General features: G+C 43.0%; 1 protein-coding gene across 2 annotated transcripts in view; it reads left to right on the top strand.

The window, feature by feature from the left end:
- LOC149804320 (uncharacterized) overlaps nt 1-26,693 on the top strand; it is a 175,004-nt gene that overhangs the window by 46,457 nt on the left and 101,854 nt on the right. For both annotated transcript variants that reach the window (XM_089938762.1, XM_089938755.1), the window contains one exon: nt 14,184-14,363. In XM_089938762.1, the coding sequence (XP_089794888.1) occupies nt 14,184-14,363 (180 nt within the window). The remainder of the gene's footprint in view (nt 1-14,183; nt 14,364-26,693) is intronic.

Here is a 26,693-nt window from a genome sequence, read left to right as displayed (position 1 = left end):
AGTCACCATCGGTTTCAACACCGAGCGACCGAACGAAAGGCCGATTTTAACATATCTCCTAAACTGTGTCCTCGCTGTCGAGTAGCCCCTAGGTACACTGGATACATGACTTACGAGTCGTGAGAGAACCGTTTTCGAAAATGGAGTTTCACCGTGACTTTCCCTTTGGTGAATGAAATATTTTATCCCAGATCTCCTTTTATAGCAATGCTGACCGTGTCCAAATAAGACTTGCTGACAGGCAAATAGTGAGGATGTACAAATTCGCGGTGAACGTGATAAGTTTTTCCACCTTCTTCGTCAGCGGCCGTGGCAGAATCCACTTTGAAAGGAATGACACGCAGTAACGGTACGGAGGTGTGTCCCACCACGTTGTACTCCACCACATCGGAGTACACAAACATCAAATTCAGTCCTTGGTTCAGTTCTACCGGGGTACGAAAATACTTGGCAAATGTATCGTTGTCAGAAATGAATAGTAATTCGCCTTTATCTTGTTCACTTTCTTCTTCATCTCCATGTCCCCGCCCAACATGGCAAACAATTCAGGACAAAACAAGAAAGACATGATTTTACCCCCGTCAGGAAATTTCATCAGGAAGCGACGAACTGTTTTGTGGTACTCCAGGGTGACACTTTTTTTGACACTTTCCAAAGCCTTCAGAAACACGACATTAAACCTGGAGGCTATGGTGCTGACCAAATGTTGACCACTAAAATAATAGCCTGAGGGAAAGATGAAGTGATAGTCGGTCCAATTTTGATTTTTTGTGTTAGGGGCTTACTTATCATATTTGCTATGGGTATCCAAGTACTGTTGCATTTGCTCGTCATGAACTTCCACCGTAAAAAATTATTTGATTGGGAAGGATATTGAGGACTTGGGTTGGGTGAATGATTTCCACTAAAGCCACTTCCCAATGGGCTTCTTGATCTAATTGGATGGCCTGAGGTAATTTGGCCGTGTAACAGCACAACGTGTTCTTGGGAAACACGTCCATGGAACTGTCACTGGGTAAGGTTAAGTAAAAATGGTTTTGGTGACTCATAATTCCAGTGTTGTGTAGCTGTCCGACGGGTTACTGGACGTCAGAGACGTGTCTCCGCCCAAAATAGGGTTGTTGTTATTGGACTGGTGACTGGCACTGGCACTGGACACAATGTTCCGGTTGTTCCCGTTCGAGGAGAATTTAAGGGAGGGATTGGGAAGCAGGTAACCGATGCAACTGCTGAATCAAATGGTCCACACTTGTTTGTCTCCTTGTTGCAAACTCAAATTGGCGATGGCTGCCCCGATGACACAATACACCACGAAGATTTGGCAGAAAAAGACGATTTGCATTTTAGGCACACGTTCTCCACACCACACCCACAAGGGTTGTTTCTGTTAATCTTGCAGAGAAGAACTGGGTGAAGGAGTGGTAGCAGTAGTAGCTGCGTCTGTGTGAAAGGGCATGATGGTCACTTCTTTTTATAGTCGATGACTTGCGAAGCGTCGATCCAAGAATCGAAACTGGGTAGATATCCTTTCCAACGTGCTTTGACTTCTTTGACACGTCGTTTGCCCACTTTACGGGTTCTGCGTTCGAGAATGATTTCGATGACGTACACGTCGTCTTCTTCTTTGGTGACACGTTGTAACTCGGGCAATTAAAACGTTCCTTTGAGCACTTCTCCGTTCATATCTTCAAATTTATAGACGGCAGGATGAGGACCATGCACTCGTCCAGTGACACGAAACAATTCGGTGGTCCAGTTAGGTAAGCAACCTTTGTCGAAAGTGAGTATGGTTTTGCCAATGCGCACCCAATCTCCTACGGCCAACACTCCACCTTTCTTGGGGACAGCTCTCCTCTGGGACGTACCAAACAGGCGCTCAGACACCAGCACTTCGTTGTCGGGAGTCACTTCTTGCGGGGCACGTCCAATGCGTCGATGGTAAGATTGAGTGTACGTTTGCACCAGGTGCGGTAAGATGTCGATGTACTTCAGAGTGTGGTGATGCGTAAAATATTTCCACATGCGTTCTTTCAAAGTGCGTTGAAAACGGTCCACGATGCTGGCTTTGGTTTTAGGATTCTCGGTGGTAAAATAATGAATGTCACGTTTCTTTAATTCTTTTTGGAAAGCTTTGTTCAGAAATTTGGTACCTTTTTCCGTTTGCCATCGAAGAGGGTGACAACCGCTTTGTTTCAACACTCGTTGCAGGGCTCGCACTAACTCGCTGCTCGATTTGAAAGTCAAGGGCACGACCCAGGCAAATTTGGAAAAGACGTCGATGACACAAAACAAATATTTGTAGCCGCGATTGTAGCTGGCCAAATGAGAGACATCGGCTAAATCGGCTTGCCATTGATGATCGATGCCTTCCTCTCGGGTGCGACTTCTGGAAAACTTGCGTCGAATGGGTTTGTGTAAAGTGTAAGTAGCTTGTTCTTGTAACCATCGTTGCACTTGAGGTAAACGGAGACTTTTCAGTAGCGTTTTGGCAGCACCATACAATTTTTGAACTCCTGCGTAACCTGCAGGATGGGGGGTATCGTAGTAAATGCTGGCTAACACTTTCTCCATTTTTTGTTTGTTTCTTAATAAGGTACCCACTCTTCGAGGACGCTACTTTGGGTGGGACGAAAGGGTGGTTTGGAAACGGATTTACGTGTTCGATGTGCTACGGGAGTAGAAGTCGAAGGTAGTGGTGGTGGAGGTGGCAATGGAATGGCTTTGGTCTTCTTTTCTTTTTTCACTTCTGGTTTCCCTTCTTTCTTTTTCACTTCTGTCGAAGGAGGAGTGGACATCATCTTTTTAACCCAAGCGTTCATTTCTTCTCGTTGGGGTTTGGGGAACGGGGTCAACAAGGATGCTGCAATCTTACTAGAAATGGGAGCTGCTGACAGTGTTTGAAACACTTCTCGTATCTCTTCTTCCTCAGGCCTTCGTGGGGTAGCGTCTCTGGTGACCCCTGGGGATGGTAGTAGTGATGGTGATGGTGGGGGAATGGGCTTTTCATCAAGGTCTGAAAATCTTTCAGAGTGTGAAGAGCTGTTTCGTCTGAGTCTTTTTGGTGAAAGAGTTGCAGTCGTTGTACTTTTGCGATTTTTATGTTTCGGACAAATCTTGGCGATCCATCAAGGACTGCAATTCGTGCTGTAACTGGGACATCTCAGTCAAATTTGGATTGGGAGGTAAATGCGGGGTGCGTTGTTTCTTGTCAACGATGGCATTCCATCCATCGTTTGTAAGGCACTAAAGCTAGTTTTCGTCCTTCCATGGGATGTCAGGGGTCGATTCTGAGATCTTGGGACTCCAGAGGGCCTTTTTATCTTGCTCCCACCAGTCCTCCCAACACGGTTCCCAAGACCCCTTTTAGCAACGGGCCGAACAAGAGGGGTAAAATTCCTCCACGTTGAACCAACATCTTATTCTTTTGAAGAAAGGGGATTTTCGTTTGAACCATTTGGCGAAGAACGTGACGATGTTTGCCTTAACATTGTTTCTGGTGTTTGGACAAAGGGATCGTGCCTTTCAAGACGTTCAAACAACATTCGCACACGGTATCGATGACCTCTTTGGAGGCCGATTGAATGAGTTTTTTTTTTCGCAGGGGTGGAGAAGCTTTGGACAGGACAGATAACATGTCCCCATGTTTGACTAAACTTGGAGGCAGTCGTTTCCTTTTTGTTTGCTTGGGATTTAGAAGAGGAATGTTTTCTGGAGGGTGACATTTTTTGCTTGTGGGTTCTGAGACATTCACCAAACAGACACTAACGTCGATGACTTAACACACGCCCTTTTATCTTTTTTTGGGGACTATCGCTTTGTCATATAGGTGACAATGTTTTTTTTTCCAAAATCGCCAAGGAATAATCCCCTTTGTTGACACCTCTTTTTTTTGGAACGACTGTGTCTTTTATTAGGGTAACGTCGATGCTTAGCTAAGCGTTTTGTCGGATGACGAGTCTGCCTTTGTCTCTTTCCTTTTTGGCTTCTTGGAGATGACATCTTTTGGGAGTTCACTGATACCCCTACTTGGTCGCAGGCCTTTTTATACTGGAACGCGTCGCCACTGATTGTCTTTACGGCGTATCAACTTGAGGACAGGCATGACACTTCGTGTAGGGGTACGCAACGGAGTAAATCGAGCCAGTTCTTGCTTGGACAAACCCAGTAAACTTTGTAACATGCCCGATCTCTCTTGGACTTTGATTTTGGGAGAAGGTACTTTGTGAGCCGCAGCCACTGCCGCTAAATTGGAAGGTCCTGACACTGGGGAAGTTCTTGGGGTCATCAGTGGAGAAGTTCTAGGTGTGAAAAACGTCTCCATCAACGGAGAAGTGACTGAACCTGAGGCTACCGGAGACGCGGTCACTGCCGTGGCAGGTCGTGGTTTACGAGTGTAAGGTTGTGTCCTGGCCGAAGTGCCTCTCTTGCGACTAGTTTTCTGTGGGCTTTTCTTTTTCTGGGGACTTTTTCTCTGCTTCTTTTTCTGGGGGCTTTTCTTTTTCCGTGGTGGAGACTAGTAAGAGGAGAGTCCCGCCACTGGAGAAGTTATTGGAGACCCGCGTCTCCTTGGGGACCTGGTCTTGCCACCGTGGCTCTTTTTCTTCTTCTTGGAGCTTCGTTTGACTTCTTTTTTCTTGGGGAGAACTTTGGGAGCATTAGGATCTCATCTTAAGAGAGAGCGAATGATGACCCCTCCTAGAATACCGCTTCCTCCAGATTTCAAAATGATTTGTTTTTTGGTTTGAGTGTCGATGCGGGGATCGGCCAGTTGGGTCAAAGCGACTTTGTTTCGATCGAAAAAGCTTTGGTTTGATGAGGAATCTGAATGATCCCTTGCAGTAACTGACGTGCTGTCACCGTGAACCGTCGTAAGACTTCTTTGAGACTAGTTTCTAAGACACGAACCCGTATTTGTGGATTTTTTACTCGACTGATGCCATACAAGGCACGAATCAATTTGACGGGAAGACGCGCCTGAAGGGACGTCATGTTCAAACTGTGAGAGACAGATGAAAAATGTCTATGGTTTTTATAGATTTTTTTAGAGCGAAATTAAGTCGAGGACGGAGACGTATACAGGACAGGCCCTCCGTCTTTGACATCAGTGGTGAAACAATTGGGTACGATATCGCAAATCATAGGGGGTCGTAGGTTTCAAATCGACGAGTAAATAGGCGTGTGGAGTTTGAGTGGCATCGTCGTACGCCTGAGTCAGCCAAGGCGTTCCTAACAGTTTGGCTAAGACTTGCACTTGCGATTTATATGGAGGGCTTTTAAACAAGACCACGTAATGCGCATTGAGACTGATGGTGCGATGGGCTTTACTTTGTTGAAACAAATTTTGAGTGATGTAAACGACACTGGCATTACGATGATACCCTTTGCGCGTGAATCAAAGTTTAATTTCTTTTTCGTCTTCTCCTAACATGTCATCGAAAATGACCAAATGGGTTTGACGGAAGTCAGAGACGATTCCGTCGTCTTCTTTAGGAATGCCTTCCACAAACACGATGGAATCGCCTTGACTTTCTCGCAAGAGACTGTACGCCGATTGCCACTCTTTGTAACACCACACGATGCGTTGGGGGGGACGATCGATCAAATGATGTTTATGTTCGATCAAACGTTTGACAAATTCGGTTTTGCCTGAACTGCTAGGTCCAGCAATGAGCATGTTAAAAGGATGGCGAAGATACAAAGCCTCCCAACTGACACGATCTAAGTGTTCGTCGATGACTTTGACAGTAGAGGAAGAGGGAGCAGAGACAGCAGAAGTAGCCATAGTGTTAGGAATGTCACTTGTGACACGAAAACAGACAAGACAAGAGTTTATCTACTTTTTCAGGACACGTTTATTGAATGTTTTAAACATGAACACGAAAGACAAAAATACATAAAAGCCAAAGGCTTCAGTACAACAATAAAAGGCACATCAAAATCATCAACGTGGAATAAAAACAAGTGTCTGTACAACATGTTTTGGGTAATGTTCTGACCAGTTCTATAGGGGGTAAGGTCACACAAGTGTCCTCCCGAAAGGGTCTTTCAGCCATGTTCATGACAGTCCTGTCCTGGGTGACGGGTTCTTTTTCTTCTGGCACCGTCACTAAGACAGGTTGAAAAGTGACTTTTTTCCTTGAACAACTCTCGTCAATACTGGGCCACGTCTTGGGTCCAAGCCTCAAAATCCCATTCTTTCCAGGCACGGACTTCTGTCCTATGGGGGTGTAAGTCACAAGCTACACACACATCATCATACACGTCTTGGGTAGCTAAAAGTTGACGAATGTTTTTTTGCCGTAGAGGTCGAGAAGTATCCAAATGAAAACGCCAGGCTTTGAGCAAAATGAGTCTTTTGTGACCATTTAAGGCCATTTGGGTGGTAAGTACTGATTGTAAAGAGTCCACAAGGAATCGGCTGGTAAACGAAATCCCAGAAAACAAGTCACTGAGACACACGTTATGCGTCGTTCCAAATTGATTGGATACAGTTCTTGCAATAATTGATGGTAATGATCCACGGTTTGAAGATGGTCTTTGAGTTCCTTCCATGGAATCTGTTCAATCACATGTGATAAAAACCTTGGCATGACAGCCTGTTTTTATATTCTCTTTTTGTTTGGATGCAATACACGTACTTTCTGGCCAGAGATCTTCGTTCTCCAGTTGGAAATTTAAATGTTCCAAACTGTAACCTACACTTCAAACTTCGTTTAGAAGTTTCCTCTTCCGCTAAGCAGATTCCACGTAATAGACCTTTGTAATCCTTTAACTCGTCTTCCTCAATGCGTTGCTCTACGTAAATCTCGAAATAACCAAAATTATGAACATGTCGATCATTGGCGCCCTCGAAGTGTTGAACAATGTCTGACCACTGAAACAATTTCTGACGAATCAGTTCTCTTATAGCATTCAAGTACCAGTGGTTCAAACACCGGTGACGTAACGGATGCAACTGTTCTTTACGTTTGATTTGTATTTTGACCAGCTCTCGGTAAATGCGTTTTCTCAACTCCATAGGCAAGCCACGAATGTTCTCTAGCAAAGCATCCATGAATAGGTCAGTCAGAATTCACAACCTTCTCCTAGAGCAAAAGTAATCCACATAGTGAGTAATTTCTGACCACTGCCATTCATGGTAACGTCCAAGAATCTCATTGAAGTCTGTTGATGTAAACGGTCTAGAGTGATATAATAGGACGAATGCACACTTGACCCAGAGAAATCTAACACATTGATTAATTTTTTTCACTTTCCTCTTGTGAATTTCTCGGCACAAAAGTTCTACAGTTACCCATTGAGATTTCACTCTGGCAAGTCCCTGCCAAACTTCCTTGTAAATCTCTCTTGCAGTTCTTTAGGTAATGATCCAATATAGTTTTTGAAATGAAGTTTAAATACTGGTCTCGATGATGTCCTACATTTGACTCCTATCCAGTCTGGTTTCTTCTTCAACGACATGGTAAGTTACTTCAATGTCTCGGTCACGCTAAGGGTAAGTAATGACAATTCGGTGACCATCGAACATGTTCTAGGTAGGCCGAATCTTGTGGTTCCCAGTGGTGAAGTGACACAGCGCAACTGAAGCACTTGACTTTATCCCCTTCACCCAAGTAGAGAAATCCGGCTCTGGCTAATTCTTCGGGGGTCGGTCCTCCAAGATACTTAGGCCATTTTCCTTTGAACGATTGAAGACGATTTTCAAAGTCTCAGTATTCAGACAAACGCACAAGGAACGAATGTTCGTCTTTCACATGTTCGTTTCGATGAGGGTTGGGTGACATGGACAGGAGTTTGCTCAGGGCTGGATGACATCCGTAGGGGGGTAAACGTGAAGGTGGACATCCACATTGACCATAAAACCCAATAAAGTGTCCACGATGACCAGGGACGTCGATTTTGCATCCCACAGGTTCGACACGCACAGCATCACTTTCCATGATAGTGGCAGTGAGAACAAAATTCCCATAATGCTTTACGGCATCGTTAAGGTCACAATCGCATTCCACTTCAGAAGCCTGTCTGAACTTGTTTTGTGTTTCTCTGAAAATATTCATCTTGTTCGCTTGGTCTTGGTAGTCACAATGAACTATCGATCTTGACCATAGCCCCTTTTTATACTAGGCGCAATGCAGTCTCAACCTTGCATATCGTTCCTTTTTTATGTCCAGTTTTGGAAGGTACCGTCTCTAAGGTGCCGTCATAATTGTACCGTAGTGTAATGGGTGGAAAGGCCATAGAAAGGTAAGGGCAGTGCGAAGACCATCGAGTATGTTCCAGAATAGCTGAATCTTTGTAGATACATAGATCCATTCGTAACTTCAGTCCGCAAGCGAAACACTGTACTTCGTATCCCAATCCTGACTCAGGTCCCAAGTAGACAAATCCTGTTCTAGCTAAAACATGCGAAGAAGGTAATCCTTCCCTATCCGTAGGCCATGCTTGAAACGTGTCCAATCGACGGGCACAATCACAATAGTCAGGTAAGAAGGCTGGAAAAAAATTAGGGTTTGAACTTGGAGTTCTCATCGGGTTTCTCACTGGATTCTTGTCGTGGCGAAGTCATCCTTCTGGTGAGTGGCTATCCACTTACAACCAATGTTTTATACCGACATGTCCATACGGTAAAGTGAAGTGATTGGGAAGTCGCACTCGCTTCTGGTACACGATTTGATAGACTTTTTCCAAGGGTCGACTGACGTTGTGGTGAGTGGGTAAACGTACAATCTTGTTGGGTTGAAGTGTTCCATGGTTCGTTGTAAAAACTGATTTTTAGTGCCGCGGTCAGGGTAACAGACGGGACATCCGTGAAATAAGCAACCGTTAAACTCGTACAAGATCTTGGGGTTTTCTAAGTCCCAGCCATCGACCGAATGCGTTCCGATGACCTTTTCGCCCCCTCCGTTGCGGACATGCTGAATCCATTCGTCTTCCTTGTCGCACAAGTAATGTGACCAGCGTAGGGCTTTGACCGAGTATTGACGCTTGACATAATTGGTCGTTTGAGGACTGATGACATCCACGGTGTTTTCAGGTATGAATCGTTGTCGCAACACTAAGGAACACGCTTTGGCAATGGTGCAAGCTTCTTTCAAAGGATCGACCCCTCCGTGTTCCATGAACAGTTCTCGAAATTTTCCACAGCAACGTCATAAAATGTCCACGTCGGAACGTCAATACTTTAATATTTCTTCCTGAAAGTCGAAAGGGTCGGACGCGTGAGCCTGGTACCAAGTGTAGAAATCTTCTCGTTGTTCGGTACGCGTGTTGTCAGGATCGTAATAGTGAGCTTCAGGCAAATGGGGTAGAACGGCATGTTGATTGGCTTCGGTATTGAAAAAGTGAGGGAAATACCCTTTAGCCATTTCTGTCATTCCTAACGTTTTAGGCATTCGACTCAAAGGCATGGCTAAGTAACTCAACGAATCTTTAAACTGCACTTGTTCCACTTGCATGAAAACGATTTTGGCTCCGTTCGAAGTGACTTTAGGACGCTCGGTACCATGTTCCGTATAGTATCTCAAAAAAAACTGTCCATCGTATCCGGAGAAATTGTGAGCCATCACCGTGGCATGACGATGACAATTACCATAACGTTCAATGTCCTCTTGGCTCCACGTCTTGTCGATGGGGTCTAAGACCCATCGAGCGAAATCAGCTAGCGTGTTTGGTCCCCGAAAGATTTATTCACGCCTTCCAGGAATCTTACTGCAGTGAGTGCAATAACTCAAGATAAGTTCTTGAATACACTTCTCGCACGCTCGATGAGCCACGCAGAAATTAGGAATGTGAATGCCGGTCTCTTGCATGCATTCGAAATCGAAAAAGATGAAATTGCCTTTCTTCTTGTGACCGCCCTCTTTCTCTGGTTGGGGTTGGTATTTTTGCGCGTAGCATTCGTGTTCCAAGTCCACGATGCGGTGACAAATGTGACATTTTTTCTTTCCTCGACATACGTGTGCCTTGGCACTATTGGTACAGAGACCTTGTCCACACGTAGGACACAATCTCAGCAGTTGACAAGCACATTTCTTCTGTGAACCTTGCGTCTTCAGATGTTGTTGGTAACAGGCAGGGCTGACAAACGTGCGCATACAAGTTAAACAATGCACTCTTTCTTGTCCTTCCCTCAGACAGGGTGGAGAGGTCAAATATCCTGAGCATTTCGATCCACAATTCTTGTGTTGCTCTCGATTGGTATGGCCACAGTCACATTTCTCACAGTAATAACTATATCCCAGGAATGCAGTGATGGTGGTAATGGTATCGAAATGGTCATCGTGATGATAGAGGTGAATGCATTTTCCGTCCTCAAAGTCTTTCCCTCGAAACAACAGAGACCCGCGCACTTCTTGAGGGTGCACTTTCAAAGTGTATCATGGAGCTAGGACACCTTGCAATTTTTGCATCTCAGGAATGCCACAGGTTGTGTCTTTGGACAGGTCTGCTTGTTGTAACAGAAGTTCTGCTTCTTTTCGTTGTTTGGCTCGGTTCGATTTTCGAATGTTCTTTGTAAGCCATGGTTCTAAATTTTCTAGAGGGTCGCTTTTCGGTCTTTTGAATGGAATAATACTTTTCAGGGTTGACTAAGGGTAGTGAACTTTGTTTAGAGGGTTCGGATTCTGGTTCACTCATGTCCTCTTCAAAATCACTGGCATGAATTTGTGCCAAGACTTCAGCTCTGGTACGAGACGATAGATCGCGTTTCTGCCTCTTGCTTTCTTCTTCTTTCTTCTCAAATGAATTGGATCGTTTCATCTTGAAAGCATAAAGTCAAATGACTAAAGTTTAAACACCATGGGCTACTTTATAGTCATGGCAGACCAACGTATATAAAGGGTATGTGTCTTGTTCTTTCACTATTCATTTCACTCTCAAACCGACTAAAACGATGGAAGAGACTACCCAGATCGAACGTTTCATCAGAGCTTTGCGAGGGGTCATTAGAAAATTTTTTTCAGACCAGTAGTCGGACTATTCTCCTTCCTTGCGAGATAAAAGTCAAGATACTTGCTATATATGTCAGAAGAAAGGGCATTGGTCTTCAGAGTGTCCAGGCCGTCAAAAAAGCAAAATAGGGGTTAAAAAGACAAAAGTCAAGATACCTGTTATTATTGTCAAGAAAAAGGACATTGGTCTCCAGATTGCCCTAAGAAACAAGAGAAGTCAGAAGAAGAGAGGGATTCTTCAGAGGAAGAAGAAGAAGAGGAATAAGAAGAGAAAGAAAGCAGAGAGGTGAAGAAAAAGAAACAGGAGAAAAAAAGAAGAAGGGAAGAAAGTGGGGAGGAAGAGGAGGAAAACATTGTGACTGTGAAGAAATTTAGAAAACAGAGAGTGAACAATGAGACAGAAGTGTATGAACATTTTAATGTTGCTGTGTTGTGAATTGTGAATTGAATTGTCAATGATTATAAAAGAACAAATTAGGTATAACAGGTAGTATAAAAGGTAAGTGTCTTTGGGTTTTGATTTTAAAATAAGAACCTACACTCACGCACACTCATACACAGACACGTACTATTGAGTAAAATGTTTTTTTTTTGTTGAGTTATTGGCAATTGAAAGTCTATCTCTTTTCGAAAGACGTGGGTGGCCCTGAAAAGGGCCTTTGTTGGTGTAGGGGTGGGTTTAAACAATCAACTTTAACTGTCTTAAGCCTTTGCAACGGCCAAGGCCTACTTCTGGACTGCGTACTGTTGATGATGATGATGATTTGGTTGAAATCACTAAGGGTGGTACGATAGGCTTGGTCACAGGATTGGAGTGTTAGCTCGGGAAGGTCGTATTCTCTTCGGTCGTAATAAAGAAGTCTGATACATTATTTTCAGACTTCTTAACTCCGCTAAAATGTCTAACAGTACCGTGGCCGTTTGATTTTGACACCCTTGTTTCTTTGCTGCTTCTTCTTCTTCTTCTTCTTCTTGTTTTTTTCTTACCTCTTCTCATTGCTGCTGTTGCTGTAGGAGAAAAGCTTGTTCCGCTTCCTTTTGCTGTTGTATAAATTTCTCCAATTCTTCTTTCTGTCTCTGTCTAAAATTCTCCACGTGCGGTAATGAAGGAGAAGGTGACGAAGGTTCAGGAACAAATTCTTGCGAGGTCAGAAAATCTACAAAATCCCAATTCACCTCTTCTGAAAGTAAGTCCGGGTTCCCTTGGGTAGTCTCCAACGTCGGTGCACCCCAATTTATCGTTTTCTGAGTTTCCGTCATGTTGAAAAACTGTCGCATAGATTGACTGCGCACAGGCGCTAGGGAATCTATATAGACCACGTGACGTCACAGACTGCTCTCTTCGGATTGGATGTGGATTGACTGAATTTTGTAACGCGTGTTTGGATTGGTCAACGAACTCAATCCGTTTCAATCCTTCCTCTCCCTATAAATAAGCGCAGTTCACTGCATTCCTTCACCTGTTCTAGGCACCAGCAACATGTGGACCGACGTACAATCTTCAACACTTGTGTCTTCGATAATGTTCCGGACGGACATACCAATGTATGTCCGATCCAACTGGACAGTTATCCACAGGACAGACACCAGCCTGTGGATGCGAAGAATCTATGTGGAGCGTCAAGGATGCCTCAAAAGAGTACTCATTTACTCATTTAAGGCTACCGTACCACCCTTAGTGATTTCAACCCAATCATCATCATCAGAAGTAGGCCTCGGCCGTGGCAAAGGCTTAAGGCAGTTAAAGTTGATTGCTTAAACTCACCCCTACACCAAAAACCAAAGGCCCTTTTCAGGGCCACCCACATCTCTCGAAAAGAGATCGACTTTTAATTGCCTACCCCTTTTTTATTTAATATATATGTGTGTGTGTGTGTGTGTGTGTGTGTGTGTGTGTGTGTGTGTGTGTGTGTGTGTTCTATCCCTCTCCCCTGTTCCCTTTCCATAGACCCTTCAGGTCGGGACCTTATTAAAATAGGGTCCCGACCCTGTTCCATTTTGTCGTTCAACAGACCCACGATTTATTCCCCATGTTAATTTCCCTTGTCGCTCAACAGACCCAAAATATATTCCCATGTTAAATTTCCCTTGACGCCAAAGTGACCCAGGGGTTTTCGTAATGTTAAATTTCCCATTGACGCCAAAGTGACCCAGGGTGTTTTTTAATGCTAATTCCCCTTGACGCTAAAGTGACCCCATTTACTATTGTCTTGTTCTAGTCCGACATCCAGACGTCCCTAAAAAATAAACATTTCCCATAGAGGCTACTTCGTTCCTCTCATGCTTTAAGCTATCTTTTGATGATAACGTGGTTCATTACGCTTATATGAATGACATCAGTGGGCGCTGAGCTGCTGTTTAAGGCAATTGTGAGTGCCTAGCACAACAACCTTTTTGTTGCCAAATTTGATAACAAACAGCTAGATTTCGTCTCTGAACCTTGGGTTGTTAAGAAAAACAACTGTTTTGAATTTCCTTAACTTCACTCACTTTGCGTAGGGCACTAAATGGGGCAAGTTTATTTCCATATTGAACATGTTGTCCCTAGCGTTAATATGTGCAGTGCTATTTAGAGTTCGCGTTTCTATCGTTTAATGTATTAACTTGTTAATATTGTGCTGTATGTTGGTAGGACGTGATAAAACAAAACGTGCCATGACATGTCCTTATTTTCGTGAGTTGTATATCATTTGTTCACGCTCGTCTCAAGAAAGTGCTTTGGTGGACTTCTTCTTGTAACTGAGTATTGTTCAATCCCTTGTATTTCGTCAGAGCAAATGAAGGCTGTAGGTGGTGTAGTGAGCGATGAATAGTTTATGTTGGATATTACGGGTTTCGGTTCAGTAACTATTACAAACTATTACAATTTAAAATTTTGAAAGTTGTTGGATTGTGTGTGTGTCTCTCTCTCTCTCTCTCTCTGTATATATATATATATATATATATATATATATATATATATATATATATATATATATATATATATATATATATATATATTTGGCTGTGGGTTTTGTTGTGGGTGTGGGTGTGGGTGTGGGTGTGTGTATGAATATGTATATATGATTCTTTGTTATATAATTTCGAATTCAAAAGTTTTTGTGTGCGTGTTGTCGGTTCCAAAGTTTAGTGCAGCATATCCCGATATCCCGATTCATTAATTTAAATGAGTGTATAACAAAGAAATATTTCTGATGGGGGATAACCGTTGTCTGTACATGTATTTCTTTTCAGTTACCTGGAAACCAATCCAGTCATCAATACGCATCTAATGTAGATGACATGAAATATGGAAACGTAATTAAGCTCATGGAATACCTGAACATAGACAGCACGGAATCAGGTCGTCGCGACAGGTCGCTCTTAAAGAAGTACTTGTATACCGAAAGGTGGACAGGATCGTATGAGGATAAGGTATGGTGATGATATTTATTCGCAAATATAAGTAAAACCGCAAGGAAAAATTAAACAAAATAAACAAAAGACTATCATAATGTAAACTCTATATACATACATATATATATATATATATATATATATATATATATATATATATATATATATATATATATATATATATATATTGCTCGTTCTATCGTATAAATACTGAAACTATATGAATATTGCATTTTCGTATTTTATGATAATATTACTTCATAAATCTTTTGTATTGTTCCATATATGTCGTGGCTCTAAAGAAAAGAAGTATTGTTATATACTATGTATATTTGTTTTGTTATCGGTATGCCAAAATAAAGGAATTCACATACTCTCTGTTTGTAATTCGGCCATTCTTGGACAATGTATGTCAACATATGTTAGAAACCATCACATTTCTATCACACAGTGACGGGCGATAAACTGAACAAACGCGGTACAAGCAGAACGCGTAAAACATAAATTATAATTTACCTCATCACATTTAAAATCTGTTAAATAACTAATAGCATACATTTTACCTTTGGCAACTTTTTTTGAATAGTAGTTTAAAAAATATCCCATTTCATGTGGACTGTAGCAGAACTTAATACGATTAAATAAGTCTTGGTATATATTTTATTTTCAAGGTGTTATTAAATTAATAATATAATCCAGAGACTGGTTGTTGATAATTTTTTAAAAAACTACAGAGAGTTTTAGGAATCGGCATTCAGCGAGAGTATGCCATCCAATTTAATAATAATGTACTTCTCTGCAAATTTTGGTAGCTCAGACTATTCTGACTGTTTCAAACTGTAATATGTCAAGTTCCTCAAAATCTGCGTTTTTACAGCAAGACATTATTTCAGATGCATATTGAAGAATTGGTAAATGTAGGCTGACATTATATTTTGATATTAAATATTGAAAATTCATTAGTCAAGCGATTCACATATCTACATAATGTTTAATATATTCAATATGGTTTCTCCGGTAGCCATTGAATGAGAAATAGTTCCCAGATGTCGACGTGTTGCAACACAAGGACATCTGTGTTGTAACACAATGACTATTTTTACCCAAAAAGTAATTTTCTGGTATGCATTCCGATTCCCTATTTGTGACAATGTCGCTCTGAGTAGTTAAGGGGGTCGGATTAGCCTCAATGGGAATTAGCATTAAAAACACCCTTGGGTAGGATTAGCCTCAATGGAAATTTAACATGGAGAAAAATCGTGGGTAGGATTAGCCTCAAGGGAAATTAACATGGAGAAAATTGTGGGTCAGATTAGCCTCAAGGGAAATTTAACATGAAGAAAAATCGTGGGTCAGATTATCCTCAAGGGAAATTTAACATGGGAATAAATTGTGGGTTAATATACGTACAAGGGGAATTGAACATGGGATTTTTTTTTTTTTAAAAAAGGGTAGGCAATTGAAAGGCTATCTCTTTTCGAGATATATGGCTGGCCCTGAAAAGGGCCTTTGGGTTTTTTCTTCTTCTTCTAATTTCTTCTTTTCCTCCACCAAGTTCTTATTTTATCTCCTACACTCTTCTTCTCTTTCTTTTTTTTCTTCTTCTCCTCCTCTTCTTCTTTCTTCTCTTCCTCCTCTTCTTTCTTCCTCTTTTCATTTTCTTCTTCTTTTTCAATTTTTTCGTTCCATGTTCTTATTCTTATCTTTTCCTCTTCATCCTCCTTCTCCTCCTTTATTTCCTTCATTACACCACTTATCATATCCTTTGCTTTTCTTAAATTGTTAATTTCCATTTTTACTCTATGCGGACTATAAGAATAATGGTCTTCATTGAGTCGTACGAGCATTTGTTCTATCATTCCCAAATTGTCAAGGACGTCTTGCAATGATTGGAATTTATCGAGGTGGTTTGAAGCCATCTTCTTTTTTATTCTTTGCAGAATGGCTTGAACCACGAATACTGTGGGTTCTTATACAAAAAGCGCGGACGTGATGGAAAACATCCCCCTAAAAACATAAAATTGATCTTACCTAGATCATAACCAAAAACAACAACGCGCGGACGTGAAGGAAAACATCCCCACTTTTCTCATTTCATATAATCAAACCCAAACTATACTCTCCACATACTCTAAGAAACAATAAAGAAACCCATAATCTACTATTCACACAAACATACCTGAGCTCTTACAAACACAAACACAAACACACAATCACACAAACACATACCCTCACATTTTTTCAAAAAGAGTTAGTGTTTATAATCACACTACTCTACCTACACACATTGGCAAATGGATTGTTATTTCTTTTCTAGAGTATTGGGGTAGCCCTGAAAAGGACTGTTTTTGGAACTTCAGAGGCACCTGGCTAATGGTGGTACCTTCCGGGTCTGGCATCACAGACACAACGCCTACTCCAGTCATTGGTCCAATTGACTGAAGTTGTTGGAAGAGCTGACGGGGGGTGAGTGGCTTCACTATCCCACTCCTCCGTTTGCGGAATAGTGAACACTTCTTCTTCTTCCCTTTGTCTTCTTTCTCTTCTATTCCTCATTCGAGGATGAACAATTACCTCTTGTTGTGGTTGTAACTGTGGTGCAGTCATTGCCTGTGGAGGTTCCATCACCCAGGGCTTCACCTCACATTTCTTTATCATGAACACGTGAGACCTTATCCCTCTCTTTTTTTCTTCCTCTTCTTGCAGTTTTCTTTCTTCTTCCTCTTGTTCTATCCTGGCTTCTTCCACAAGGGCCTCTGCAGCCAGCTCATTCAGGAGGCATCTGGCATACTCCAGATGCATCTGAAGTTCCATCAATTTACTCAGTCTGCTGCTCATTTTTCTAGTGTTGAACAATCAACAAGGGTAGCTAGACTACCGAGCGAGTTTCAATTTATACTCAAAGCGCGGACGTGATGGAAAACATCCCCCTAAAAAACATAAAATTCATCTTACCTAGATCATAACCTAAAACAACAACAACGCGCGGACCTAAAAGAAACACTCACTCACTTTTTTATGCTACCCATCACTATTTTAAAATTTTTTATAAATCACTTCTATAGACTATCCACATACTCAAAGCAATCCAATCTAACTCCAATTATACACCTCAAACACCAAAAAGACATCATTTTAATCTACTATCCATACCAACGTACTTTATCACTTACTAACACAAACACACAAACACATACCCTCACATTTTTAAAAAAGAGTTAGTGTTTATTTTCACACTACTCTACCTACACACATTGGCAAATAGATCGTTATTTCTTTTCTAGAGTATTGGGTAGCCTTGAAAAGGGCTGTTTTTTTGTTTGCTATGGCATTCTTTTTTAGTTTCTAAGAATGCGATGTCCTCTGATTATAGACTTTCTGGCAATAGGTCTGCTTCTTCGGAAAGAGAAGAAGAACTCTTTGGTGTCGATACGGCAATCGACAAAGCCTCTGTCAGGTTCAGGTTGCTGCTGCTGCTGTTGTTGTTGTTGTTGCTGCTGTTGCTGCTGTCTCTGAAGTCTGTACTTCTCTGTCCATTCTTCTTTTTCCCTGTTCATTTCTTCTCTGAAGAGCTCTTCTATCAGGTCTTCAGTGATTTTTAGCATTCTCACGTTCTCTATTTCTTCTGGCTTCGGTATCAGACTGTGTCTGACCCTATGCAAATTCACGTAGGCTTCGTTGAGCTTAGCTAGTTTGGAGCACATCTTCGTAGGAGGATGAGTCGACAATGGATGGTTAGACTGGAAACAGCCCCGGTTCTTAAAGTCAAAGCGCGGACGTGAAGGAAAACATCCCCCACACGGTTTTCGAGCCGCAACGTTCAGTGAGTGTCATGAGAGGGATAGTAAGAAATCAAAGAGCATTAATCCAACATTCTTATAGCTAAACAAACCACAAAGGCATTTTTTTTTCAAAACACAACATTTTTTATTCAAAAATCACTTAACACTTAACAACAACTCTAACATTTTTTAACAATAATAATAACAATAACATCTAACAATTTTTTCAAATCACAAAATTTTTTTTCTCAATGGACAATCTACTTTGAACAGGGCTGACAACGTTGTGAATGAAATTGTGATTTCCACTGTTGGAAATCATTAGGCCATTGATGGACACTACGTTTCCTAGCTTGAGACAAAAGATAAGCATAATGGTCACAAAACCATCAATCTACTTTCACATCGTTTCTAGCAGAAGAACGAGGATCGAAATGAGTCACTAAATGTTCTAAGGAATAGCCCAGGCTGCGATGATGCAGAAAATACACACAATACTTTCCACACACCAAGGAATCTGTGCCTTGTAATTTCACATTATTGAATCGGGTGATCTGAGCATTTCTTCTCATAAAGTCAATGATATCGTCTTCCAAAGGGGGTAATCCATACGAATCGAAATATTCCACACATCCTTCTTGAGGAAAGTAGACGGCTACCCAGTGGGTTCCTGGGAGATGACTGTCGTCCGTGTTGATCACGTAAGCTTGATGGTCTTTAGGTTTGCGATGAGGGAGTTCATCTTTAGCACAGACGACAGGATTCCAAGAAGCCGTATACGAACTGTGGTTCAAAAGGTAATAAAGTTCCCAGGTATCCATGTTTTTTTCTTCTTCACAGGTAATAATAAGTCGTCAATTCGATCCTGACTTTTTGCTTGAAAATGTCTGACGAATAAACGGTTATTCGTTCTGTTTCCTCACTCTGATTCAGGAGAGCTTCGATACGATGGATCTCTTGAGTGGTTAATGGTGGACAAGAATGTTTACGCAAGTCTTTATACCACTGGTGCAACACGTCTTTGTTCGAGATGAGACTCCAAGCTTCGTCCAGATACTCGTCCAATTTTTCTTCTTGACTCAACATCAGGCATTTATCGTGTTGAATTTGACTGGGATGATCGTTTTGACATCCATAGCAATTTTTCTTCATCAATTCCGTCATTTTTTCGACCAAGTGTTTGGCAAAACAGGAGACTAAATGGGCTTCTTGTTCTGGCCGTCTTGACTTCATTATGATAACTTCTTCTTTCACAGTCTCCTCACATTCCATGTCCAAAGTTGTTCCACTAGGTAATGAGGGATAACAGTCTTCCATGGCTTCTAGTAATCTAGAATGACTTCTCTCAAACTGCTGATTTCTATGGTATTATCGAATTCGGCATACAGGATGACGTTCACTGTCACTGGTAGTTCTTTTGCAAACTGAAGTTCCACACCAATCTGGCCGGATTTTATAGGGTGGAAATGTCCCTCGTCGCTGCCTTGGTCTGGAGTGAAATCGAAAGCCCACAAAGCATAGCCTCCTGCATAATCCTCATACTCAATGCCGTGACTGGTGTTGGTTCCTAACTGACCGGTGGCTTCGTACAGGGACAAGTACGATCTCAAGTAATTCATTTTTTTGGGATCAAAGTCAGGTTCGAAAGGTCGGGTACACAAGGTCATGCCATCGCGACTGACTTCGATTTTCTTCACGTTGAAGTGTTGAAAGTTGAAAGGATTTTCACCGAAGGCTCCGTTGAAGGCTGAATTCGAGACCATACCAAGGATTAAACGCTTGGGTAACTGTCCTTGAAACAGATGATCTTCGATCATAGAATGCTGTCCCTTGGGAATGGTGAACGTTTTCTCTTCCACACGTCGTATGGGATACTTGGCGGTCGTTCTGCTCAACGTTTGACTGATTTCGTTTCCCACTTTGGGTAACACTTCCACGCGTCGTACGTAGAGTTTGGCCTCTTCGATTTTGCTTTTAGGAGCCTTAGCAGGATCAGCATGCAAATGGAAAGCGGTACTGCTCCGATTCAGTCTCAAGCGGACATTCACCCCGTTCAGCAAATATTTCTCTTGCAACCACATGTCCAAATGCAAACGATCCATCAGTTCTAAACTCTTCTTGTCTAAGATTTTGCTTTCTCTTGCCTCAAAGCCGGAATTGCTTCCATTCAATTTGTCGAACTTGCCCGCTTCGTCAGGTACCCACAGCACACAGGCATTGAGATGAGTATCCTTGGCATCTATTCCGTACGTCAAGAGATTTTCCAGGTAGGCACGGTAAGGGTATGTATCCAGGCTGCTGCTGACTAGTTTGTTATTTAAGTACAAATCCACTGAGCTGAACAAGGAATGCATGAAATTGTTGACGGGAGCTATTTCTTCAGTGTCTTCTACTGGACCATCATCTTTATCAAGAACTTGGACTTTCAAGTACTAGTAACTGCTATTCAGATCGATGTAATCTTCGGGCTGTCCCTTGATTTCAAACTCGATGGGAGCGGAATCGGTCAATGAGGAGACGGGATGAAATTCCACCCATTGGGATTCTTGCATGGTCATCATGGTGGGGGGCATGGCAAACAGATCCAGTTCCGTCTTGGAACAAGCGCAAGACTCTCGGTGCATCATTTTTTTCCTGTGTTTCAATAATCGAAAACGTCTATGTCTCGAACGGTTGTTCTTTTCTTGGCCTTTCTAGCTTGAAGTCTGGTGAAAGGGTGTTTTCTTCGTCGTCTCTTTCTGCCTTGTCCTTGCTGAATGCCTGACTCGGTAGCGTGCAGGGCATTTATAGGTGTGTCTCGTCGACCCAAAATGTCTTTGCCCGTTTGCAGCAAGACATTTTTGCCAGCCCTCATGAAGGCTTCTTTAGGGTTTTGTTTGTCGATGATGACATTTTGGAGAAATTCTTTGCCGTGCGTCAGTGCCGCATCTTTCAAGGCGTGCAATCCGCGTGTCACCATCGGTTTCAAGACTGGGGCCACCGAACGAAAGGCCGATTTTAACATATCTCCTAAACCGTGTCCTCGCTGTCGTGCGACCCCTCGGTACACTGGATACATGACTTACTTACGAGTCGTGAGAAAACCGTTTTCGAAAATGGAGTTTCACCGTGACTTTTCCTTTGGTGAATGGAATATTTTGTCCCAAATCTCCTTTTATATTAATGTTGACCGTGTCCAAATACGACTTGCTGACCGGCAAATAGTGAGGATGGACAAATTCGCGGTGGACGTGATAAGTGTTTCCACCTTCCTCGTAAGCGAGCGTGGCAGAATCCACTTTGAAAGGAATGACACGCAGTAACGGCACGGAGGTGTGTCACACTACGTTGTACTCCACCACATCGGAGTACACAAAGATCAAATTCAGTCCTTGGTTCAGTTCTACCGGGGTACGAAAATACTTGGCAAAAGACTCGTTGTCGTAAATGATTACTTGCTCACCTTTTTGATCAAATTTCTTCCTCATCTCCATGTCTCCACCCAACATGTCAAACAATTCAGGACAAAATAAAATGGACAGGATTTTACTCCGCTCAAATTTCATCGAGAAGCGACGAGCTACTTTGTGGTACTCCATGGTGACACTTTTGTTCTTGACAATCTCAAAAGCTTTCCCGAACACGCCATTGAACCTGGAGGCTATGGCGCTGACCAAATGATGACCACTGAAATAATAGCCTGAGAGAATGGACAAGTGGTAAGTCCACGTTTTAGTTGTCTCATTATAGGTTTTAATGTCAGACGTGGTTCTCTTATTCAATTCCTGTTGCAATGACTCGTCATGAACTTCCACATCAAAAAAATTTTGGTTGGGAAGGACATTGAGGACTTGGGTCGGGTGAATCATTTCTACCAAAGCCACTTCCCAATGGGCTTCGTGATCTAAGGGGATGGCCTGAGGTAATTTGGCCGTGTAACAGCACAACGTGTTGTGGGGAAACACCTCCATGGAACTGTCCCTGGGTAAGGTTAAGTAAAATTGGTTTTGGTGACTCATAATTCCAGAGTTCTGTGGCTGTCCGAGGGGATATTACTGGACGTCAGAGGCGTGTCTCCGCCCAAAATGGGGTTCTGGTTGTGATTGAAGTGGTGACTGGCACTGGCACTGGACACGAGGTTCCCGGGGTTCCCGTTCGAGGTGAATTTCAGGGAGGGATTAGGAAGCAGGTAACCGATGCAACTGCTCAATAAAATGGTCCACAATTGTTTGTCTCCTTGTTGCAAACTCAAATTGGCAATGGCTGCCCCGATGACACAATACACCACGAAGATTTGACAGAAAAAGACGATTTGCGTTTTAGGCACACGTTCTCCACACCACACCCACAAGGGTTGTTTTTGTAAATCTTGCACAGAAGAACTGGGTGAAGAGGGAGTGGTCGACGTAGCTGCGTCTGATGTGTGAAAGGGCATGATGGTCACTTCTTCTTTTTATAGTCGATGACTTGCGAAGCGTCGATCCAAGAATCGAAACTGGGTGGATATCCTTTCCAACGTACTTTGACTTCTTTGACACGTCGTTTGCCTACTTTACGGGTTCTGCGTTCGAGAATGCTTTCGATGTCGTACACATCGTCTTCATTTTTGGTGACACGTTGTAATTCGGGTAAATAAAACGTTCCTTTGAGCACTTCTCCGTTCATGTCTTCCAATTTATAGACGGCAGGATGACGGCCATGCACTCGTCCAGTGACACGAAACAGTTCGGTCGTCCAGTTAGGTAAGTAACCTTTGTCGAAAGTGCGTTTGGTTTTGCCAATGCGCACCCAATCTCCTACGGCCAACTCTCCACTTTTCTTGGGGACAGCCCTCGTCGGGGACGTACCAAACAGGCGCTCAAACACCAACACTTCGTTCTCGGGAGTCACGTCTTGCGGGGCACGTCCAATGCTTCGATGGTAAGATTGGTTGTACGCTTGCACCAGGTGCGGTAAGATGTCGATGTACTTCAGAGTGTGGTGATGCGTGAAATATTTCCACATGCGTTCTTTCAAAGTGCGTTGAAAACGTTCCACGATGCTGGCTTTGGTTTCGGGATTCTCGGTGGTAAAAAAATGAATGTCACGTTTCTTTAATTCTTTTTGGAAAGCTTGGTTCAGAAATTCGGTGCCTTTGTCCGTTTGCCATCGAAGAGGGTGACGACCGCTTTGTTTCAACACCCGTTGTAGGGCTCGCACTAACTCGCTGCTCGATTTGGAAGTCAAGGGCACGACCCAGGCAAATTTGGAAAAGACGTCGATGACACAAAACAAATATTTGTAGCCACGATTGTAGCTGGCCAAATGAGAGACATCGGCTAAATCGGCTTGCCATTGATGATCGATGCCTTCCACTCGGGTACGACTTCTGGCAAACTTGCGTCGAATGGGTTTGTGTAAAGTGTAGGTAGCTTGTTCTTGTAACCATCGTTGCACTTGAGGTAAACGGAGACTTTTCAGTTGCGTTTTGGCAGCACGATACAATTTTTGAACTCCTGCGTAACCTGCAGGATGGGAGGGATCGTAGTAAATGCTAGCTAAGACTTTTTCCATTTTTTGTGTTGATTGGTGTCTTAATAAGGCACCCACTCTTGGAAGAGGCTACTCTTTTTCTCTTGGGGTATTTTCTTGGATTGCAATGCTTTGCGTGTGCGACCGGCAATAAGTGTTGAAGAGGAGGAGGATGTCTGAGCGGGGGATATCGGTTCTTGTTTCACTTCTGTCTTCACTTTCTTTTTCTCTTGTGATGAAGAAGGGGTGGCCATCATCTTTTTAATCCATCCAATTCTGGAGGTAGGTGGTGTTGTTAACTTCTGTACTTTTTCTGGTGGAGTTTGAAACCCTTCTTCTTCTTCTTTTCCTTTTTCTGTCTTGACCACTGGTACTGGTACTGGTACTGGTGATGGTGCTGGACTTTTCATCAAGGTCTTAAAATCTTTCAAAGTGGGTAGAGCTGTTTCGTCTAAAGCTTTCTGGTGAAAGAGTTGCAATCGTTGCAAGAGTTGACCGTACTTTTGCGATTTTTCTGTTTCGGACAAATCTTGACGATCCATCAAGGACTGCAATTCGTGTTGTAACTGGGACATCTCGCTCAAATTGGGATTGGGAGGTAAATGCGGGGTGCGTTGTTCTTGCCACCGATGGCATTCCATCCATCGTTTGTAAGGCACTAAAGCTAGTTTTCGTCCTTCCATGGGGTTGTCAGGGGTCGATTCTGAGATCTTGGGACTTCCGAGGGCCTTTTTATCTTGCTCCCACCAGTCCTCCCAACATGGTTCCCAAGACTCCTTTCAGTATGGGACCTAACAAGAGAGGCAAAATGCCTCCACGTTGCACTAACATCTTCTTTTTTTGACGAATGGGAATGTTTTTTCGAACCATTTGGCGAAGAACGTGACGATGTTTGCCTAAGCATTGTTTCTGGTGTTTGGACAAAGGGATCGTGCCTTTCAAAATGTTCAAACAACATTCGCACACGGTATCGATGACCTCTTTGGAGGCCGTTTGAATGAGTTTTTTTCGTAGGGGTGGAGAAGCTTTGGACAGGACAGATAACAGGTCCCCATGTTTGGCTAAACGTGGTGGTAGTCCTTTCCTTTTCTTTCCTTGGGGTTTTCTGGAGGGTGACATCTTTGAGTCTTTAGGAGCACCAAAAGAACACTGATACCCTACTTGGTCACAGGCCTTTTTTATACTGGAACGCGTCGCCACTGATTGTCTTTACGGCGTATCAATTTCATGACAGGCATGACACGTCGTGCAGGGGTACGTAACGGACTAAATCGAGTCAGTTCTTGCTTGGACAAATCCAGTAAACTTTGTAACATGCCCGATCTTTCATGGACTTTGATTTTGGGAGAAGGTACTTTGTGAGCAGCAGCCACTGCCACTAAATTGGAGGGTCCTGCCACTGGGGAAGTTCTTTTGGGGGTCATCAACGGAGAAGTTCTTGGTGTGATTAACGTCTCCAAGTACTCTTCAGTTCCTGGTGACATCAACGGAGAAGTGGATAAACGTGAGGCTGTCGGAGACACAGTCACCGCTGTGGCAGGTCGTGGTTTGCGAGTGTAAGGCTGCGTCCTGGCCGCAGTGCCTCTCTTGCGACTAGTTTTCTTCTGTGGACTTTTCTTTTTCTGGGGACTTTTTCTCTGTTTCTTTTTCTGGGGGCTTCTTTTCTTTTTCCGGGGTGGTGTCTGGTAAGAGGAGGGTCCCGCCACTGGAGAAGTTCTTCTCTTTGGGGACCTGGTCTTTTTCTTTTTCTTCTTGGGGCTTCGTTGGACTTTTGTCTTAGGGATAACTTTGGGGGCATTAGGATCCCATCTTAAGAGTGAGCGAATGATGACCCCTCCTAGAGTACCGCTCCCTCCAGGTTTCAAAATGATTTGTTTTTTGGTTTGAGTGTCGATGCGGGGATCGGCCAGTTGGACCAAAGCGACTTTGTTTCGATCGAAAAAGCGTTTGGTTTGATGAGGAATCTGAATGATTCCTTGGAGTAATTGACGTGCCGTCACCGTCAACCATCGTAAGATTTCTTTGAGACTAGCTTCTAAGACACGAGCTCGTGTTTGTGGATCTTTTTCTCGACTGATGCCATACAAGGCACGAATCAATTTGACGGGAAGATGCGACTGAAGGGACGTCATGTTCGCACTGAGAGTGAGATAGACGAAAAAGGGTCTGAGGTTTCTATAGATTTTTTTATGGGGAGTGAAATGAAGTCGAGGACGGAAACGTGTACAGGACAGGCCCTCCGTCTTGGCACCAGTGGTGAAACAAGTGGGTACGAAATCGCAAATCCTCGGGGGTGGTAGGTTTCAAATCGATGAGTAAATAGGCGTGTGGCGTTTGAGTGGCATCGTCGTACGCCTGAGTCAGCGAAGGCGTTCCTAACTGTTTGGCTAAGACTTGCACTTGCGATTTATCTCGAGGGCTTTTAAACAAGACCTCGTAATGCGCATTGAGACTGATGGTGCGATGGGCTTTACTTTGTTGAAACAAATTTTGGGTGATGTAAATGACACTGGCATTACGGTGATGCCCTTTGCGCGTGAACCACAGTTTAATTTCTTCTTCGTTTTCTCCTAACATGTCGTCGAAAATGACCAAATGGGTTTGACGGGAGTCAGAGACGATGCCATCGTCTTCTTTAGGAATGCCTTCCACAAACACGATGGAATCGCCTTGACTTTCTCGCAAGAGGCTGTACGCCGATTGCCACTCTTTGTAACACCACACGATCCGCTGAGGTGGCCGATCGATCAAATGATGTTTATGTTCGATCAAACGTTTGACGGATTCGGTTTTGCCTGAACCGCTAGGTCCAGCAATGAGCATGTTAAAGGGATGGCGAAGATACAAAGCCTCCCAACTGGCACGATCTAAGTGTTCGTCGATGACTTAGACAGTAGAGGAAGAGGGAGCAGAGACAGCAGAGGTAGTCATGGTGTGAGAAATGTCACTTGTGACACGAAAAACAAACAAGACGAGAGTTTATATAGTTTTTCAGAACACGTTTATTGAATGTTTCAAACATGAATACGAAAGACAAAAATACATAAAAGCCAAAGGCTTAAGTACAAGGATAAAA

Source organism: Sinohyriopsis cumingii, chromosome 2 (genome assembly GCF_028554795.1).
Source record: "Sinohyriopsis cumingii isolate HCF-2022 chromosome 2, ASM2855479v2, whole genome shotgun sequence".
Lineage (NCBI taxonomy): Eukaryota > Metazoa > Mollusca > Bivalvia > Unionida > Unionidae > Sinohyriopsis > Sinohyriopsis cumingii.
This window is presented reverse-complemented; position numbering and strand designations above follow the sequence as displayed.